Source organism: Bombina bombina, chromosome 4 (assembly GCF_027579735.1).
Source record: "Bombina bombina isolate aBomBom1 chromosome 4, aBomBom1.pri, whole genome shotgun sequence".
NCBI classification, from domain to species: Eukaryota; Metazoa; Chordata; class Amphibia; order Anura; family Bombinatoridae; genus Bombina; species Bombina bombina.
The window spans coordinates 109921219-109942949 of record NC_069502.1 but is presented as its reverse complement, the minus strand read 5'-3'; the positions used below and the strand labels follow the sequence as shown (position 1 = coordinate 109942949).

The following is a 21731-nucleotide window of genomic DNA, read 5'->3' as shown; positions in this document are numbered from 1 at the left end:
TGGGCACAACTACAGAAACAAGTCTACTACTATCCAGCTACTGTTTTTTCCTCCTATCGTTGCAGCTCTCTTCAGAGCCGTTATCTTATTTAAACCCTTTACAAGTGCTGATTGATGCACCAAGCTCACATACTCTTGCACCCTGTAACAGAAGTGGTGAACATTCAAAGATCAGGGGATCAAGGATGTTGCGGACATTTTCACAGCTCTAGGTTAGCACAAACAATACAGAATGAAAGCTTTAAATGTTCACAATGTTATCCCTAAACAGTGAGGCATGAAGAAATAGCTCAATCTCGCTGTTTTCAGAAAACCAGCACTCCCTTGTTACAGATCACGTACAGAGTACATGGCTGTCAAGGGATCGAAGACAGTTTTAAAAGCACCTGTTCTGCATCATGCATGTAAATACAGCTGTCAAAAAGCCAGCAACAGCACCGATTTGTGAATCTGTTCCGCTTCTCTCTCAAAGCACAAGAATACCTAAACACCAAGAGGATAATGCACAGTATAAAGATGTGGCGCTTCACCAACCAGCACCAGTAATTTGTTAAAACAGGCTGGAGTCACAGATGGAAAAAACAATAGATTGGTGAGCAGTAACCCTACTTTTGTAGCTGTGCCTTGAAGTTTAATTTTAAAAAGCATACATACCTGAGGGGAAGGAAGAACTAATTTGCTTCTCTTTTTAGTATGCTCAGACACACCACCAGTTGTCTGAATAATTGCTGAAGGAAGGTCCGATTCCTTTTTCCTTTTTATGTTTTGCTTGTCTTTCTTACGTTCTTTTGCTTCTTTTTCACTGACAGAAAAAGAAGAACATTTAACAAGATGCAAAATAAATATGTAAAACATCTAAACAGTTAATAATACGGTCACACAATAACCTTCAAGCTCTGAAACTAGAATATTTTAAAGTTCCATATGAAAAACCTTAACATTTAAAAAATGTGCTCACATGGCAACTAGCCTTCAGATTACACAAAGAACATATTTTATAGATAGTCAAAGAATTTCAAACCTTCGCTATTAAGGCATGTCTCAAATTTTTTTACAACTACTATTATTATTAATATATATAAGATAGCAGTGTTCAGAGCTTAATTACATCCTTTTACGTCATACAAATCATGGCATATATTTGCATAATACCATCATCTTATTTCAGTTATATACACAAAATTAAAATGGTCTTAAAATAATGCATTGCTAATGTGGATAAAGGAACCCTGGAAGGATAAAGTGGGCAAAGCTAGGATCGCACAAGGCTTTTTAGTCAATTGTATAATAAAAGTGATATGTTTCATCTAAAAGGGGTTATTTCAAAAAGGTATTTGTTCTGAAAAACAGATGTTCTTCGGCTAAATAGAACCACTTTTTATTGGTATACTTGTGGAAGTTTGTCCTTAAAAGGGGCATTAAATACTTTGTAATATAAAATTTTTAAATTATGCAGAACAAAACAACTTTGCAATATATGCTCATTATGCAATTTACTCCCTTTTCCAATAATTTAAGTCTGTCAATTGTGTATTTTCCACTTTTAAAATAGGAAATGAACACTGCAGATTTTAAAAGCCTAATCCTGCTACACATATATCCATAACTGGCAGCAGAGATACAATAAAACTGCAAAATAATGAAATGAGAAGCCTGGGTTGAGTCCTCCAAATAAGACAAGGTGTTAATGTTTTTTTTTTGTTTTTTTTTTAAATCACACTTATCAAGAATGTTAATTTATTACAAGAATTCAGAAATATCCTGCAATTAGGATGCTTACTACTTTATTCTAATACAGACGGATTTTTCTTTCCATGTCTGTATTAGACAGCAAATAGTTACCAAGGTGTACAAAACATTTTCTGCTAGTGTCATAATACATTTTACACAGCATATACCTGCACTTTTCTAGCATAAGAATATTAAAATGTCTAATTTGCTGCTCTTTTGTATACATATTAGAAAATTTACACCTACAGTTCAATTCATTTAATGTAGTTTAAAAATTAGTACCACAATAATGTAACTAATTGGTGGGTGCATGGAAATCACACGCTGTGTGCATTATGATGCATGATTTAAAGGGACCTGGAAGTACATAGTTTGTTGGACCTGTACTATTACAGCATTCTAATGCTATGCACAATTCAAATGAATTAAAAAAAATGTTTATACTCTCCACGTGCCCGCATCTGTACATTGCACAGAGCATACTTCTCAATCACTGCTTCTACAAACAATTATCTATCTTTTAAGAACACAGGTATATAAAATAATTTCTCATGCACTTACGATCTAAGTTCTCCATCAAGGTCTTGTTGACGAAGTTTCCTAAAGTCTGCATTCAGACCATCATAGTTTTCCTCAGAAGTATCATAGAAACCAGGTGCTGGCTTCTTCTCAAATGGTATTTCTGCGTTGTAATCCACACCTCGTTTCTTTTTCCTTTTCTTCTGAATTTCAATCCCAGCAGCTCGGAGCTCTCTCCTCTTCTGAAGTGCTGCAAGTCGCCTATACATTTTCAAATTATTAATCAAAACAGCCACAAAATAAAATACTACAAACAACATCTTTTGCAATAAGCAATGTTTTGGCAAAGTCTTCCCATTTTGGTGCCAAATAAAATTCTTGGAAAAAACAGGAAAACACAGAGTATTTATGTTAAAAGGACATAAAATGCAAAAACAAAATGCTCTAATTATTATTGCACCGTTTGCATATAACTTTGTTTAAGCCCTGCTAAGGGATTACACACACCCCTCTTAAATAGGCACCAAAGTAGCTATGCACTACTGGGAGCTAGATGAGCACATCTGGTAAACCAATGACAAGACAAATGTGCCTAGCCACCAATCACCAGCTAGCTCCCAGTAGTGCATTAATGCAGCTGAGGATTTGTACATATGGTTTTAAAAACAAAAAAACAAAATAAGCAACATAAATTTGATAATAAAAGTGAATTTACAAAGATTTTAAAATGCTCTCTTTATGAATTATAAAATATTCTCATCCTTTTAATTATATATTAATTGTTAAATGTTGTATACCATATGAATCACAACTATGCAGCACTGCTAAGGAAGAAAAAAAAAAAGTGGCATTATTATTCCAACTTTCTGTGTTGGATGTGCATGTGCAGTACGGGGTTTACTATTGTGCATGTGCAATACGGGGTTTACAATTGTGCAGAAGTATACCTTGCTTCTTCAAGCTGTTTCTCTCGAGCTTTTCTTTTTGCCTTTTTTCCCTGTGTATTGGCAAGACGAGCTCTGGCCTCAGAAAGCATCTCAAGCTCATCTAGAGAAAAAAAATATATATTTGTAGGAGTATATAATAAATCTATTCGATGCATGTAAATAAACTCCTAAACACATACATTTTTTTAAAAAACATTACAATTTGGGTTTCGACGAGCACAGTAAACCCTAAACCAAAATAACAAGTGTGGTGGATATGAGAGGTAATCCTTCAAGCCAGCATAAAGTGCTTCTCTACATATGCATATAACCCTTCTGATACTTTATTCCATTCCACATTCTAATCACTTTTTTATTTTACCCCATATTTCTTCATTTTTATGTATCTATTCCCTCACTCTTATCTAACCAGCATAAAATTACATGAAGATGGTCTAAAAATATGCAGATTGGGTAAACAACTGCTATTCCCACAATCAAAGGGCAGGTACCACTGCTAGAAAAAGCCATTCATTTACCATATGGTAACCAATAGATAACCAATAATCAACATCAAATGTAAAGGTATATAGCAGGTTATCACACTCACTACAGACAGAGATACAGCCAGCAATCCAATAACAGAGTGTATGACGTAGCCCGTAATCCTTATACAGGTATATAGGAAGTGAGAGGGAAAGTAAAGCCACAGTAACCCCCATGCCCTTTTTCCTTGTTCCCCTTAGTCACTGTTACTTTATCACTGTCTCAATTTTCAATTAGTTTTGGCCCCCTCTTACTAACCATAATCCCTACTCCCATGGCCCAACTTCCTGACTGTTAAAGGAAAATTTGTATGTTGGAGAACAGGCATTACAAATAAATGGCAGATATTTATATAAGTATTTGTGTTAAACCCCGTTTAGAATACTATACATAGAGGAGGAAAGGGCAGGATTTCACCAATATGCTCTAGATTGTTCTGGCTTCAGTAAAATGTACTCCCACAGCACCATGGAATTGTTCAACGCTTTATTGGAACATAAAGGTCTAGGCCATCACAGGCGACGTTTCAGGTTCAATCACCCTTAATCATGCCTGAAAAATTCCATGGTGCTGTGGGTGTATATTTTTACATTGGATTTTTGTGGGGTGTATGCAGTTACCCTACCCCAGACATGCACATGTGAAAAGAGTTGGCAAGGTGCTGTATATACACCTGTATTACTGCTACTGTGGTTTCAGTACAGCATGGGATATTTACAACTAGCTGCTAACAGCCTTTGCTGCTAAGTAGGCATGGAAGGAGGATAGCTCCACTGATGATGCTTCAAGAGAGACTACACATCATCTCACATGCGATACACATATGGTTAATTAATAGACTTTAATAAAATGCTCCTGAGGGACTTGGTCTCTTTGTCAGACACACCAGTAAGTTATAGATTTTATTCAATACTGTGGAAATTAATCTTAAACTACTTGCATGTTAGCAACTCCCCAGGTTTCTTGAGGAACATAAAAACGATAATCAAGGAGTTAGGTCACTTGCTGTGTAACACACTCACCAATGTTTTAAATGCACGGATTACCTCGGTCAACCATGCACTGCAAATTAAAAAGAGGTGGTAAGTGTTGATCCTGGCACTGAGCAGCCAGCAGGTGAAAGCTATATAAGGAATGGCTTATCTGCTGATTCTTTGCCCAAAACTGATAAGGGGTTATTAATCTAGGAACCATGATCAGTTTCTAGCCTTGGCACCTGGGCTTTGTTAAACTCATATATTATACAATTTTAACAGCTTTGTGTTAGCTACTCTGAATAAATAGCATAAAGTTGTTGTGTTTTTGTTTTTTTAAATCCAGCAAAGTTTTTTTGTGGGGGCAAACGTACAAAAGTAAATAGAAATTTGGTGGAATGAAGGTTGTTTCAGACAAGTGCAACAAAAATAAAGCACTCTTTGTACCCTACAGGTTGACAGTGTAAGTAGATACAGGTATGACAGACTGAAGACTGAAATTGATCTGTGTACACAGAGCAAACCAGACTTATCGAGCAACAAGATCTAGCAGCCACTTCCCTATTATCTTCCTGTCCAGCTGCTTGAGGTGAGGGTGCCTAACTGCCTATTAATCACTGCAGATTGAAATGCATAGAATAGGTGCAGACCCAATATTATTTAACATGCTAAAAATGCAGAGAACTGTTTGCAGAAAAATGCAAGTTCATTAAACTTTAATTAATTTGATTCATTAATTTTTTTCATTAAACTTAGTTTGATGATGATAGTCTGTTGTGTGATTATTTAATTAGGTTTATAATGCTGTTTAGCATTTAAAGTCTTCATTTCAAAGCTTTAAAAATAATGTATTAAAGGGACAGTATACTGTAAAATAGTTTTTCCCTTAATGTGTTTACAATTGCTTTTTTACCAACTGCAGAGTAAAAAATGTATGAAAATTAGCTTTTTAAGGTTTATTTGTGTATATTAAAGCTCTGATTTTGTGTTATGAAGCCACAACCTAATAAAATGGGTTGAACTTGTAGATATAATCAGATCTCATTACTGTATCACATTGTGCACATATACCTGCTTCTTTATCTTATATCTGTCCTTAAAACAATCACCAGTACTTTGAGAGAACAATGGAAAATCAACATTGTATTACCTTATCTCTGCTATATCTCACTGGGAGTGTAATTTCTTCTGCTGGCTGTGTTTACAAAGCTTATCTATAGCTGGTACGCGCTGCCACAAACTTTCAGAATAGGCGGGGATACCACATGCTAAATCAACAATTTCAAATGCCAATATAAGGGTAAAGGAGCTACTTGTAAACAATTTAATACACTCCAGCAGGTAAAGTGGATCATTGGGAACAAATTAAAGGGGAGAACATTTTTGAGTAAACTGTCCCTTTAAGTGATACTTATGAAAATTTTGAGAGGGGCCTAGAATCTAACTCCCTCACTACCCATTGACTTACATTATAAACTGGGTTTCAATTTACAACGGTTTCGATTTGCAACCATTCCTTCTGGAACCTAACCCCGGCGTAAACGGAGGGCTACCTGTACATGAAGGGCCAGTGCCTAGACCAAAGGGTTTAATGGAGGAGGCTAAACCCGAAGAGGTATATACAACTCAGCTTTATTGTTTTCCTGAAAAGTGTGTTTAACCAGGTAGGAAATGGGCAGACTTATCTCATCAAGTGATTTTATTGAGTGTCACATGTATTCAATCTAATCCTGACACTTTAAAGAAAATGCATTACATTTTGTTTTAAAGTAATTGTAAATGATTTTACCTTCATCCATGTCAACAGGATCAGGTCTGGCTGGTTTTGTTTCTGGATTGGGGTCAATTTCCCCAGGTTTAAGCTTGCGAGGATCATCTGCCGCCTCTTCTTCATTGTCTCTCTGTGCAGCCTTATCTCTTAAAGAACAATGTGAAAAAATTATTTATTAGAAAATATCAAGAGAAACAAGTCATTTTGGACTCAAGTTCCCCAAATGTATCTAAAGAGAAACAAAGTAAACTTGCACCATTTGCTTCCTGTTTACATTTGATACTATAAAGAATACTAAAAAAGGAAAATGCCATATACACGTAAAGTGATGGTAAATTCGAGCATTTAAAAAAACGCTTGGATTTCCCATCATTAGAAATAAACTGGACTTTCAGTGATGAGTTTGTAAAGAAAAGGGTGCTGAACTCGCCCTTTCTGTGCCACTGCCTCCTCGCTAAAAAGTCAGTGCCTCCAGCCGCCCACGGCACAACGCTCTTTTCTCAATGAGGTGATGTATTCACCTCTAAACCAATAGCTGTGCTAGCATTCAGAACACTGTCAGATGACTAGCACGGCTATTGGTTTAGAGGTGGAAATGTCACCTCATTGAGAAAAGATTGCTGACTTTAGCGAGGAGCCACAGCACAGAAAGGGCGAGTTTAGCACCCTCTTTTTCTTCAATCTCATCACTGAATGCCCAGTTTATTTTTAGTGATGGTAAATTCTAGCGTTTTTTAAATGCTCAGATTTACCATCACTTAAGTGGTAGAAAGACCAAAACAGAAATCTGCATGGGTGCATTTCAGTTTTAAATTGAAGCAATTATTATTATATATCCATGAACAAAAATGCTTCTAGTTATTGTTTTTCAGAGGCATACACAAACATGCTGCTAGTGTGCACAAGCATTAAAACACAAATGAAGTCTTCATTGATACACAATAAATTTCTAGCACTTTGAGCAGGCATGGTGTTTGAATCTTGATCCTCTAGTCACAGGTAGCATATGTGAGTATGCCACCGAAACCGTAATAACGTTTTAATAGAAGCCATTTTGTTAATGGAAACTTATTGCAAAAAGGTTTGTATTGAAAATGGAAATGCATCCATGCACATTTCAATTTTGAACAAAACATTTTTCCCTTTATACTACATTTTTAAATATAAACATATATTAAATTAAAAGTCTATACGTCGAGAAAGGGTTGATCTCTGATAAATCACAATACTATTAAAGGGACAGTCAAGTCAAGTTTTAAAAAAAAAAAAACTTATGATTCAAAAAGGGCATTTCATTTTAAACAACTTTCCAATTTACTTTTATCACCAATTTATTTTTCTCTTGGTAGTCTTATTTGAAAACTAAACCTAGGAGGTTCATATGCTAATTTCTTAGACCTTGAAGGCCACCTCTAATCTAAATGCATTTTGACTGTTTTCACCACTAGAGGGCATTAGTTCATGCGTTTCATATAGATAACATTGAGCTCATGCACATGAATTTACAGAGGATTGAGCACTGATTGGCTAAAATGCAAGTCTGTCAAAAGAACTGAAATAAGGGGGTAGTCTGCAGAGGCTTAAATACAAGGTAATTACAGAGTTAAAACTTGTATTATAACTGTGTTGGTTATGCAAAACTGGGGAATGGGTAATTAAGGGATTATCTATCTTTTAAAAAAACTAATTCTGGTGTTAACTGTCCGTTAAAGGGCCATAATACCCAAATGTTTAAACACTTGAAAGTGATGTAGCATAGCTGTAAAAAGCTGATTAGAAAATATCTCCTGAACATCTCTATGTAAAAATGAAAGATATTTTACCTCAAAAGTTCCCATTGTAAAGGACTTCTAAGCAGCATATCAGTATGTCTGTCCCGGGACAACTGAAAGGATGAGCATCGTGCACTCTCATATTATTTCACCAATCAGGTAAAGGAAGCTTATTATGAAATCTCATGAGTTAAGTCAAATCTCATGAGATCACAGTAAGAGTTCATGACCTCAGCACTGCTGATGCTGATTGGCTGCTGTTCATTTCTTCATTTTTTTTTTATTTTTTTACCTGCAGCTGGGAGCAGCTGAGTATAACTTTTTACACAGAACTTACTCTGCTGAGCTGAGGAGATTGTGAGGTAAAATATCTTCCTTTTTTACATAGAGATGCTCAGGTGATATTTTCCTGTCAGCTTTTTAGTTATACTGCATCCGTTTCAAGTGATTTAGCATATGAGTATTATGTCCCTTTAAATTAAACAAATTAAAAGCGCTCAAAAATAAAAATCTACATTAAATTACATAAAATTTTATTATATTAAGAGGCGTGTGGATCTTATCATTCTAACCATTCTGTATCTGTACCTCTTAGTTTCACATGCAATTTTGACTGAATGAAAAAGTAACCGCAATGTATAAAAAGACACAAGTCATATTAGAATAAGACCCCATTTGTGTTTGAGACTATTTAGAGAACTTTAAGCACAACATTTTCAGTTCACCTGACGGACTCATATCTAATCACTGGTTCCGACTTTGGGAGTCTGATAAACTACAGAAAACAAATTTGTCAAACTTTACCTGGGTTATCTTAATATCTTTATTTTAATCCAACATCACATCAGTTACACTATTTATTCAATGAAATGATTTTCTATTAAAATAACAATTTAGTCAAAATTACTCTTTGAGCAAGATTTATCAAACGATATGCGTTCACCTCAGCGTGCCTTTGGAGAAGCGTATCTGTGCACTCAAATTTATATCACAAAAAAATAAATAAAAAAAAAGGTAGTATTTTATTGCGCTTTTACCAAAGGCGAGCTCAAGCGAACTAATGATACATTTCTCCTGTCAATATGCTCCTAATTTATCACTGGAAATAAACTAACTAATGTGTAAATCTTGTTTTAAGAAATACCTATATAAATAAAGCATGTTATTTACTTTTAGCTTATTTTGCGCCCTTTTATAGAACATTTGTATGGCTTTTGTCATTCGTAAACAAACTAAAAAGTGGAAGAAATTGTTTTTTATTCCACAAAATTGTGATTTCACATTTTCATATTTCACAATATTGCGATTTCTCGTTTGTAATATTCATATTTCATAATATTGCACTGCAGCAAATATATATATATATATATATATAACACATTTGCTACAGTGAGATTGCAATATATTCATATTTCATAATATTGTGATGGCACTATAGCAAACGTGCTCTATATTAATAAATATATATATATATATATATATATATATATATATATATATATATATATATATATATATATATATATATATATATATATATATATATATATATATATTCCAGAAAAGAGCACTCTCACCTCTATAATCAACTGCCAGGGTGCCAACGGTTTGATACACAGGACATAAGGAGGCACTCTCTGGTCTTTTCAACAAGTGAAGTTTAATAAGCATGACGTTTCGGGGGGTGGGGGGGGAAGACACTCCCCTTCCTCAGACAAAAAAAATATATAGAACAGTAGTCAAAAATAGAATAGTGTAATTACGATCATGCTTTTTTCAATGTTGATCATGTATTAAATATGTAGCGTTTTTAATATATTACTATTAGAAATATTTAATTTTTCCAAACCCACTGAGTTGTCCGCCGTTACAGATTTCCAATCCGGGGGGACAACTCCAGTTGGAAGATGGTGACTCCTAGACGCAATGCGCATGCACGAGTTAGCGCAACGTCCTTGGATACGTCACCGTCTTATGGGGAAGACACGCTCTATCGATACTGCATCAGAAGACAGTTGGAAGATGGTGACTCCTAGACGCAATGCGCATGCACGAGTTAGCGCAACGTCATTGGATATGTCACCGTCTTATGGGGAAGACACGCTCTATCGATACTGCATCAGAAGACTATGCTGCGCAGTAAACGTAAGTAGCTAGCGTGTGAGCGCTTCGAGAATCACCCTAGAATTAACGAGCAACAAAATATACACTGTAAAACACTATGCAATTGAAATAACTAGTGTTTGGGCATAATAATTTGTTGCGGTGTAATTATGTAATAGAAAATAGAATCTCCCTATGATGGGCGAGCAAAATACGATTATTACAAATCATATTGATTTCAATCCTTAACTATCAAATAACTGAAGGACAAAGTAATATTTCAGTAGTGAAATGAGGTTTATTAAATTAGCAGAAAATGTGCAATATGCATCAAAACGAAATTAGACAGGTGCATACATTTAGGCACCCTTGTCAATTTGAATACCTGTAACTACCTAGCACTGATTAATTGGAACACACAATTGGTTTGGTGAGCCCATTAAGCCTTGAACTTCATAGACAGGTGCATCCAATCATGAGAAAAGGTATTTAAGGTGGCCAATTGCAAATTGTTGTTCTCTTAACTCTCCTCTGAAGAGTGGCAAGATGGGGGCCTCAAAACAACTCTCAAATGACCTGAAAACAAAGATTCTTCAACATTATGGTTTAGGGGAAGGCTACAAAAAGCTATCGCAGAGATTTAAGCTGTCAGTGTCCACTGTGAGGAACATAGTGAGAAAATGGAAGACCACAGGCACAGTTCTTGTTAAGGCGAGAAGTGGCAGGCTAATTAAAATGTCGGAAAGGCAAAGGATGGTGAGAACGGCCAAAAACAGCCCACAGACCACCTCCAAAGACCTACAACATCATCTTGCTGCAGATGGTGTCACTGTGCATCGTTCAACAATTCAGCACACTTTGCACAAGGAGAAGCTGTATGGGAGAGTGATGCCACGCCACAAACAGAGTTGCTTGAGGTATGCAAACGCACATTTGGACAAGCCAGCTTCATTTTGGAAGAAGGTGCTGTGGACTGATGAAACAAAAATTGAGTTATTTAGTCATAACAAGGGGCGTTATGAATGGCGGCAAAAGAACACAGTGTTCCAAGACAAACACTTGCTAGCCACAGTAAAATTTGGTGGATATTCCATCATGCTGTGGGCTGTGTGGCCAGTGCCGGTACTGGGAATCTTGTTAAAGTTGAGGGTTGCATGGATTCCACTCAATATCAGCAGATACTTGAGAATAATGCTGAGGGATCAGTCACAAAGTTGAAGTTACGCCGGGGCTGGATATTTCAACAAGACAATGACCCTAAACACTGCTCAAAATCTACTCTGGCATTTATGCAGAGTAACAAGTACAATGTTCTGGAATGGCCATCCCAGTCCCCAGACCTGAATATCATTGAAAATCTGTGGGGTGATTTGAAGCGGGCTGTTCATGCTCGGCAACCATCAAACCTAACTGAACTGGAGATGTTTTGCAAGGAGGAATGATCCAAAATACCTTCATCCAGAATCCAGACACTCATTACAGGCTATAGGAAGCGTATAGAGGCTGTTATTTCTGCTAAAGGAGGCTCTACTAAATATTGTTGCAATATTTCTGTTGGGGTGCCCAAATTTATGCACCTGTCTAATTTCATTTGGATGCATATTGCACATTTTCTGTTAATAATATACATATACACACACACTAATTAAAATTATACACATGTTGATATGCAATCATAACGCAATAGGATGTATACATATATAAACATATTTGAAACGGAAAAAAATAATTGCATCTATTGAATTTTTATTCCTTTAACAATTACATTGCAGAGTCATATTTAATATATTGTGGAAATATAGCAATACTGGACCGCTATCATTGACATTTGACAGTAGAATGGCTGGAATACCTATTGCATCGATTTAAATTTTTTTTTTTTTTTTTGAATTATATTTTCTTTAATTTTGTGTAACAGGCTAAGTAAATATCTGCATAAGTTGTATATCTATCTATTTTTTTTTTAAATATTTTTTATTATTAATAATAAAGTTCAGAAAAATAATGACATACAATGCTTATGCAAGACAGATAATAGAACCACATACATGATACAGATGATTTTGTGAAGTAAGGTACAATAAGAGTAGGTGGTCATTCTGATAAGACATAGTTCTATATGCACTAAACCTTTCTTTAACTTTTCTACAATGAACTGACCACGCATTAAATGGCCGGCGGGTCATCTCAGAACTCTTTAGGCCATAAGCATTTGGTATATACACCAACAGCTAGATAAAAAAAAAACAAGTGTATGTGAAGAGAACATCGATTTAAATTTAATATGCGCATGCATTATTTTTATTCTGGTGTCTGTCATGTCAGCTTCTGTGCCACAATAAGCACATTCGAGACTAATAAAACCCTATTGCGCATGCATTGAATGACGCAAAAGTATTTTGATGTCATGCAAATACTCGCCATCTGATTGGCAAGTAGGATAAACCTTAGACGGCCCACATTTGAGGGCTGGATGACGTGATGTCATGGGGATAACATAAAACTTTATTTTACGGCTAAAGGGAGCTTCGTTTCTGCAAATAAAAAGGTACATTATATTTGTGTGATACTTGTATGGTCCGTTTTGTATCGGAAAAACAAAAGTTAGTAATCCTTTAATACTAATACTGGACCCTCAGCTAAAGTATTTGCACCCTGTTTCAGAAGAGGATGGATTAAAGGGATATAAAAGTGCAAAAAGAAAATGTTCTTATAATGTTGGAGCAATTATTATTGCACTATTGATTGCATGTAACAATGTATTTGACCCCTGCAAAAGGATTAAACAGTTAAAGCTGCAGAGCAGTAATGAGTTACTGCAACCTAGCTTAAAACATCTATGGACTCAATGACACTAGGTGTATACGAGTAGCCACCAATCCCCAGATAGCTCCTAGTAGTGCATTGCTGCTGCTGAGCAAATGTACATATGCTTTTCAACAAAGAATACACAGGTAGCAAAGTAAATTTGATAACAGAAGTTAATTTAAAATGGACTTTAAATTGCATAATCTTTCTGAAACATGATAATTTAATTCTGTCTTTCGTGTCCCTATAAGACAGTGCTTGAATTTCCCAGGCACCCAAGGGCCACTGACAGCCCAGAAATTAAACTTGGCACCTTTATCTTGGGGTCTTAAACCACTGCACATTATCTACTTGCCTTCTCTTATTGACTAGTTACAAGATCTATGGATTGCACATACACTATTCCACAAAGCGCTAGAGCATCGCTAGCTTTTCCAGGCAGGCAGCCGAGCTGTAAACAGGAGTGTGGCATTTGTAGCACCTTGCTCTCAAGGGTGGGCAAGACATTTTTTTTTTTTATTTAGCTCTGCTGCAGTTAAGAAGATTGCAGGACACAGACTCTGTATCAGAGTACATTTGAACTTCACTTTTCTCAGCCCCTGAGTGACTCTTTGCCTGGAGGACTAGTGCTCTGATACAAAGTCTGCATGTTTATTACACAGCACAGTATAAATGCCAGTTGGGTTACATGCTTTGAAGACTGTCTACCATGACAGCAAGTGTCATCCTTAAAGGGCCATTATACACTCATTTTTTCGTTGCATAAATGTTTTGAAGATTATCTATTTATAAAGCCCAAAAAGTTTTTTTTTTTTTTTTTAAAAAATTATAATTTTGCTTATTTTTAAATAACATTGCTCTGATTTTCAGACTCCTAACCAAGCCCCAAAGTTTTATGTGAATACCGTCAGCTACCTTCTCCAGCTTGCTCCTGTTTATGTAAAGGGTCTTTTCATATGCAAAAGAAGGGGGAGGGGGGAGTGTCTTATTTTCCACTTGCAGTGGGCTTTCCAGCAGCCTTTTCAACAGAGCTAAACTGACAGCTTCTAAGTACGTTTTTAAACCATTTTATACTGGATTTTTATATCAGTATCTGTGCATCTTATTCTTTATAGTAGTGTCTATTACATGCAGTTATATGAAAATGAGTGTATACTGTCCCTTTAAGAACAACTCTCACAACCCAAATGCATGCTATTTATAAAAGCTCACTATTGTACATTTTATATACTGCAGCAGACACGCACATTCACAGAGTAAGAGCAAGAAGGAAGCTTTGACCCACCCACTAACCAATTAGATTGAGTATTATAATTAGCTAAGGGCTTTCTTAAACATCAAATCTTATTGCAGCGTTAGTATAATAAGCAGTATAGCTTTGTAGAGATAAAATTTAAAATTCCTTTCTGCTTCTTCAGAGAGGATGGGTAATGGAAATATCCAAGAGCCACCACATGCCCCTCTTACTTATGTGGTAAAAGAACCTTGTAGAGTGCTATGAAGGCTTTTTGGTTCTAATCTATCACCTTACTATATAAAAAGAAATAGTAATATTTTACTTACAATAAGAATTCATAATGCTCCAGACACTGAGCAGCTGTTCTGCCTATGATAGGTGCGATTGTCCTCCATTGTGTTGGCATTAGCTTAGCCAAATGTAGCAGTTTTTCTTCTTCTTCTCGTGACCATTCTGTCTTTTTGATGCTGGGATCCAGCCATTCATACCTAATATAAAGTTAAAAAGGAAACGTGTAATGCACAACTATATAAACAAATACTGAAATAATCAAACGTCTCTATTAATATGCTGGTTTTACAAGACTAGCAAAGTTTGTTTTAAAGGGACATCAAAATAATTTTCTTATTTAAAATGTTAACATTGCTTCACTGGAAAGTGCTGAAGTCTTTCGAAGGACATTGGGAAGTTCCAGAAGCAACACTGCCTTTACTACTATACAAACAAGTAGTGAATATGTTTAAATTGAAGTAAGGTTTTATTCTATTACTTTATCCCTAGAACTACACAACTGGATATATGGTTTGTCTAGAAATGAAAATGCTGAATGTGAACTGCAGGATGGATGGAATAGTATACACAGACTACTTACATTAAAAGTTATACTAAAGGGACAAGAAAGCTTCACATTCAAATGCGATGATCAAGGCTGTTAAAATATACATTTTGATAGCATACATGAAATGGACATTAGAGTTGAATCTTCTCTGTTGTATTTAATAGAGGTCATTTTAAAATGTATTACACATTTCCGTTGTTCTCAATAAATACATTTTTTGTAGGCCTGTTCCTGCCAACCCACAGAATTGTACTTAAAAAGGTAATGAAAATCAAAATTAAAACGTCAATGGATCAGAAACAGCAATTTTAAGAAATGATCAGCTTTATTTTGTTCTTTTGGTATGCTTTTTTGAAAACCATAGCTAGGTAGACTCAGTAGATACACTACTGAGGGCTAGCTGGTCATTGGCTTACCAGATGTGTTCAGCAAGCAAGTGTTTAGTAGTATCATGCTGTCCTTGAGCCAACTTTAACTATGTGTTTAACCCCTTTGCAGGAAATATGTACGTAAAAGTGATAATGCATTTTATTATCGTACATTAGACAATTTTCTTTGCACTTTTATGTCCTTTTAAAAGCTACAGAGCAATAGGTCCCTATGGATTCATTATTAATTTTAATACCACTGTATTTACCATGTTTTGCAACAAAAAATATTTTAGGAATAATTAGAATCCAGAAGTAAAACTTTCATATGCATGACTGGTTGTTTAGTTTTAAGGGCCATTATAGTCAAAAAATGACACGCTCTAATCAGTTACAGCATGTAATATTAAAACTAACAACCCTGTAATACCATGAGTTTAACACACCCCTGCTGCTGATTTCAGTTTCATGTCCCTTTAATAGAAAAAAATATTTACAGTATACTGTCCCTTTAAGTTTCAAATACTTTTGTGAAGCTCTGGAGTATGAAAAGTAACAAGAGGTTTGTTAAAGAGACAGAAAAGTCAAAATTAAACTTCACTGGATTGGACAGAGCATGACATTTTAAACAACTTTCCAATTTGCTTTAGCTACCAATTTTGCCTGGTTCTCTTGGCATCCTTTGTTAAAGAGTTACCTTAGGTGAGCTCAGGGGCATGCACATGTGTCTAGCCATCTGGCAACAGTGTCTGCAACATTGTATCCATGGATAACATTGCTATGAACTAACACTGATGCAATAGACTGGTATACACGTGCACGTTCCTGAGCTATTAGCTTTACTCTTCAACAAATTATATTAAGAGCACAAAGCAATTTGACAATAGAAGTAAATTGGAAAGTTGTTTTAAACCATATGCTCTAAATCCTGAAAACATTAGTAACAGTTTAGTTCAGCTAGATAAGGGTATTTGTATATAGCTGTAGGTAGAACAAATAATTAGAATCCAGAAGTAAGGAAGTCTAGGAACTGCTGCAACCCAGGCTTACAAGAGTCATTAAGACCTGCTGTAAACAATGTAACAATAAATCAACCTTATATACAGCCATACATACCACCGAGCTTTGCACTGCTTAGCAGACTTTCTATGGAGCAAGGAGGCAATACGTGACCATTGGTTCTTCCCATATTTCATAACAGCTGCCTTGAGAATTTCATCCTTTGAGGAGAAAATAATATGAATTGTAAAGAATGATTGAAACAGTTTCTGCATTTTGTTCATTGTAATTGTGAAGGAAGTTTAAATTGATTAAAAATAATGAAAGCTTTTTATGCTACCAAAAAATATTTCTTACATTACAGTCCCCAGAGAGCTAGCCCCCTACCACCCTCCATAGCAAAGTGACTATCAGCCCAGGATCTCAGCAAATTAAGCGGCAGTCCCTGCTACCTCAGTAAAGTTAACAACAGACCCTCTACTCCTTAGCAAAGTGACCAACAAAACCCCTCTCCTGAAGAAAATGACAGAGTCCCCCCTTTACTCTGGAAAATGACCAACATTCCCCCCTTTCAACAGAACATGTTACTGACATTTCTCCATCTTCTCAGAATAATAACAGACTCCCAGTCCTCCCCCAGCCATCAGCAAAATGACCAACAGCCCCCCTTCCCCTCTGCAAAGTGACCAACGTCCCCCCTTCCCTCAGCAACGTGCCCGACAGTCCCCCCTTCCCTCAGCAACGTGCCCGACAGTGCCCCCCTCCCCTCAGCAACGTGTCCGACAGTGCCCCCCTCCCCTCAGCAACGTGCCCGACAGTGTCCCCCTCCCCTCAGCAACGTGCCCGACAGTGCCCCCCTCCCCTCAGCAACGTGCCCGACAGTGTCCCCCTCCCCTCAGCAACGTGCCCGACAGTGCCCCCCTCCCCTCAGCAACGTGCCCGACAGTGCCCCCCTCCCCTCAGCAACGTGCCCGACAGTGCCCCCCTCCCCTCAGCAACGTGCCCGACAGTGCCCCCCTCCCCTCAGCAACGTGCCCGACAGTTCCCCCCCTCCCCTCAGCAACGTGCCCGACAGTTCCCCCCCTCCCCTCAGCAACGTGCCCGACAGTTCCCCCCCTCCCCTCAGCAACGTGCCCGACAGTCCCCCCCCCTCCCCTCAGCAACGTGCCCGACAGTTCCCCCCCTCCCCTCAGCAACGTGCCCGACAGTTCCCCCCCCTCCCCTCAGCAACGTGCCCGACAGTTCCCCCCCTCCCCTCAGCAACGTGCCCGACAGTTCCCCCCCTCCCCTCAGCAACGTGCCCGACAGTTCCCCCCCTCCCCTCAGCAACGTGCCCGACAGTTCCCCCCCTCCCCTCAGCAACGTGCCCGACAGTTCCCCCCCCCTCCCCTCAGCAACGTGCCCGACAGTTCCCCCCCTCCCCTCAGCAACGTGCCCGACAGTTCCCCCCCTCCCCTCAGCAACGTGCCCGACAGTTCCCCCCCTCCCCTCAGCAACGTGCCCGACAGTTCCCCCCCTCCCCTCAGCAACGTGCCCGACAGTTCCCCCCCCTCCCCTCAGCAACGTGCCCGACAGTTCCCCCCCTCCCCTCAGCAACGTGCCCGACAGTTCCCCCCCCTCCCCTCAGCAACGTGCCCGACAGTCCCCCCCCCCTCCCCTCAGCAACGTGCCCGACAGTTCCCCCCCCTCCCCTCAGCAACGTGCCCGACAGTTCCCCCCCCTCCCCTCAGCAACGTGCCCGACAGTCCCCCCCCCTCCCCTCAGCAAGGTGCCCGACAGTCCCCCCCCTCCCCTCAGCAAGGTGCCCGACAGTTCCCCCCCTCCCCTCAGCAACGTGCCCCGACAGTCCCCCCCCCCCTCCCCTCAGCAACGTGCCCGACAGTCCCCCCCCCCTCCCCTCAGCAAGGTGCCCGACAGTCCCCCCTCCCCTCAGCAACGTGCCCAACAGTCCCCAGCTCCCCTCAGCAACGTGCCGACAGTCCCCATCTCCCCTCTGCAACGTGCCCGACAGTCCCCCCTCCCCTCAGCAACGTGCCCGACAGTCCCCAGCTCCCCTCAGCAACGTGCAGACAGTCCCCATCTCCCCTCAGCAACGTGCCCGACAGTCCCCCCTCCCCTCAGCAACGTGCCCAACAGTCCCCAGCTCCCCTCAGCAACGTGCAGACAGTCCCCATCTCCCCTCAGCAACGTGCCCGACAGTCCCCCCTCCCCTCAGCAACGTGCCCGACAGTCCCCCCTCCCCTCAGCAACGTGCCCAACAGTCCCCAGCTCCCCTCAGCAACGTGCAGACAGTCCCCATCTCCCCTCAGCAACGTGCCCGACAGACCCCCCAACCCCTCAGCAACGTGCCCGACAGTCCCCCCTCCGGTAAGCAACGTGCCCAACAGTCCCCCCCCCTCCCCTCAAAGTGCCCAACAGTCCCCGTCCCCTCATAGAGCCCAACAGCCCCCCACCTCCCCTCAGCAAAGTACCCAACAGCCCCCCTCCTTTCAGAAAAGTGACCAGTATCCCTTGTCAGCATAGTTTTCAATAGTCTCCTCAGTAAAGGGTCGACAGACATCATATTCCTCAGAAAAGTAACCAACATTCAAGTATTTTCCCTCTACATGCCGACAACCCCCCTCAGCAAGCGATTCAAGTTGGCCTGACTCTGCCTTACCTCGGTGTTCCTCCACACCCCTCCCTTTATCATAATTCGCGGCATCTTGGCAGTGCTAGGTCAGAGAGTTTCTCAGTAAGAAATGAAATAACACAAAATGAAACAGCTCCAAAAATCAGCACTAGACATCAACCCGTGTTACAGAACGGGGCAACACACGCAAGTGACGTCTTGTTGTTGGTTGAAACGCACGCAGCGTACTGTAGACAACAGAGAGCAGAGAGCGACCTGGTCATAGCTGGCAGAGAGTTATTCGCACAGCGCCCTCTGGCGTCTAGTAATTGTTTTCTTCAAATTCGAAGTTGAGCCGGGGAAATTGATCGTTAACACTATTGCAATATTTCACAGTAAGTTTTGGTGATGTCACTGAAATGAATCTACTATAATTTACAGATTCCTTACTGTTTTTTTTTTATTTCTATTGAATATTAGTTGAAGATACATTTTCTAAACCATTCCTCAGTATATTTGAGAATTTTTTTTTTTATTTGCCTGAGTTAAAGGGACAGTTTACCCAACAGTTTTTTTCACTTTTTTCTAAATAATCCATTTTACCTGCTAGAGTGTATTAAACTGTTTACAAGTAGCTTGTTTACTTTTATTTGTACATTTGATGGATTAATTAGGCTGTGATCTCTCCACTTCTACTGAAAGTTACTATGCTATTGATAGGCAATGTAAACACAACCAGCAGAAGAAATGTCACTCCCGGCGGGGGGTGTAGAAGAGATAACTAATAAAAGCATAGATTTTCATTGTTCTCTCCAAGTATTTAGCTTTGGTTTGCAGACAAATATAATATAAGGAAGCAAGTGTGTATACAAAGTGGTAACATAATGATATCTGATTTTACATGCATGGTCAATCAACCCATTGTAATAGGTTGTGGTTTCAAAGCACAAAACCAGCTATTTCATATACACAAATAAACTTGAAAATCCAGTTTCCCATACATTTCATTCTATGGAGCTGGTATAACAAGTCATTGGAAATACATAAGGGAAAAACTATTTTACAGTATATTGTCTCTTTAAAGGGACACAAAACTCAAATGTTTTCATTCATGATTCAGATAGAGTATGTGATTTTAAAACAACTTTTCATTTTCTTCTATTACTAGGTAGGCTTAGGCGCTGCTGATTGGTGGCTGCACATATATGCCTCATCTTATTGGCTAATCCAATGTGTTAACTTGCTCCCAGTAATGCATTGCTGCTTCTTCAACAAAGGATAACAAGGGAATGAAGCAAATTAGAAAATAGTAGTGAACTGGAAAGTTGTATAAAATAGTATTCTCTATAAGAATCATGAAAGTTTTGAGTTTCATGTCCCTTTAAGTCCCAATCAGTTAAAAGTATGGAAATTCTAAAAATAAACTCCCCAACCCACAGAATATAATAAATAAAATTATATTTGGTCGAATTGACATGCTTTTTAACTGATATATATATATGTGTGTGTATATGTGTATATGTGTGTGTGTGTGTGTGTTATATATGTGTGTGTGTGTGTATATGTATATGTGTGTATATATATATATATATATATATATATATATATATATACAGTGGGACCTCGGTTAACGAACGACTCGGTAAACGAAATTTCGGTTTACGAATGAAAATTCTTTAAAAAAAATGCTTCGGTTTACAAATTTTTTTCGCAATACGAAACAAGTGTCCCGGTTTGCCCTTCGGTTTACGAATTTTTTTCGCAATACGAAATAAGTGTCCCGGTTTGCCCCTGCATACTGAAGTGTGGGTAGCAGTGTGGAGGTGTTGGAGAGGTTTTGGAGCCATTTGCAGCAAGTTGTTGAGCCTTTTGGAGCCATTTGCAGCAAGTTGTGGAGCCTTTTGGAGCCATTGGAGCCATTTGCAGCAGCTTTTGGAGCCTTTTGCAGCAGGTTTTGGAGCCTTTATTTGACTTTTTTCTCACCTCCGGAACGCATTAATTGGTTTTCAATGCATTCCTATGGGAAACCGTGTTTCGGTTTACAAATTTTTCGCAATACGAAACGTCCCGGAGAACAAATTAAATTCGTAAACCGAGGTCCCACTGTATATATATATATATATATATATATATGTGTGTGTATATATATATATATATATATGTGTGTGTGTGTATATGTATATATATATATATATATATATATATATATATGTGTGTGTGTATGTATATGTATATATATATATATATATATATATATATATATATATATATATATATATATGTGTGTATATGTGTATGTGTATATATATATATATATATATATATATATATATATATGTGTGTGTGTGTGTATATGCATACAGATGGCCCTCGTTTTACAACGGTTCAATTTACACCGTTTCAGAATAACAACCTTTTTTCCAGTCATGTGACTGCTATTGAAAAGCATTGAGAAGCAGTGCATTTATTAAAATAGCCAGTAGGTGGAGCTGTCCGCTTGTGTTGCAGCAAAGCCAAGCAAGCTGACA

At 38.5% G+C, this 21731-nt stretch overlaps 1 protein-coding gene across 1 annotated transcript in view; it reads right to left on the bottom strand.

Annotated features, from left to right (window-relative positions):
* The window catches only part of CDC5L (cell division cycle 5 like), a 94787-nt gene extending 75355 nt beyond the window's left edge, over positions 1-19432 (bottom strand). The window contains exons 1-7 of the mRNA XM_053709595.1: positions 19252-19432; positions 16710-16813; positions 14714-14875; positions 6486-6613; positions 3198-3297; positions 2293-2511; positions 655-802 (exon numbers count right to left, since the gene is read on the bottom strand). Of these exons, the coding sequence (XP_053565570.1) occupies positions 655-802; positions 2293-2511; positions 3198-3297; positions 6486-6613; positions 14714-14875; positions 16710-16813; positions 19252-19296 (906 nt within the window). The 5' untranslated portion in view covers positions 19297-19432. The remainder of the gene's footprint in view (positions 1-654; positions 803-2292; positions 2512-3197; positions 3298-6485; positions 6614-14713; positions 14876-16709; positions 16814-19251) is intronic.
* Positions 19433-21731: the final 2299 nt, after the last annotated feature.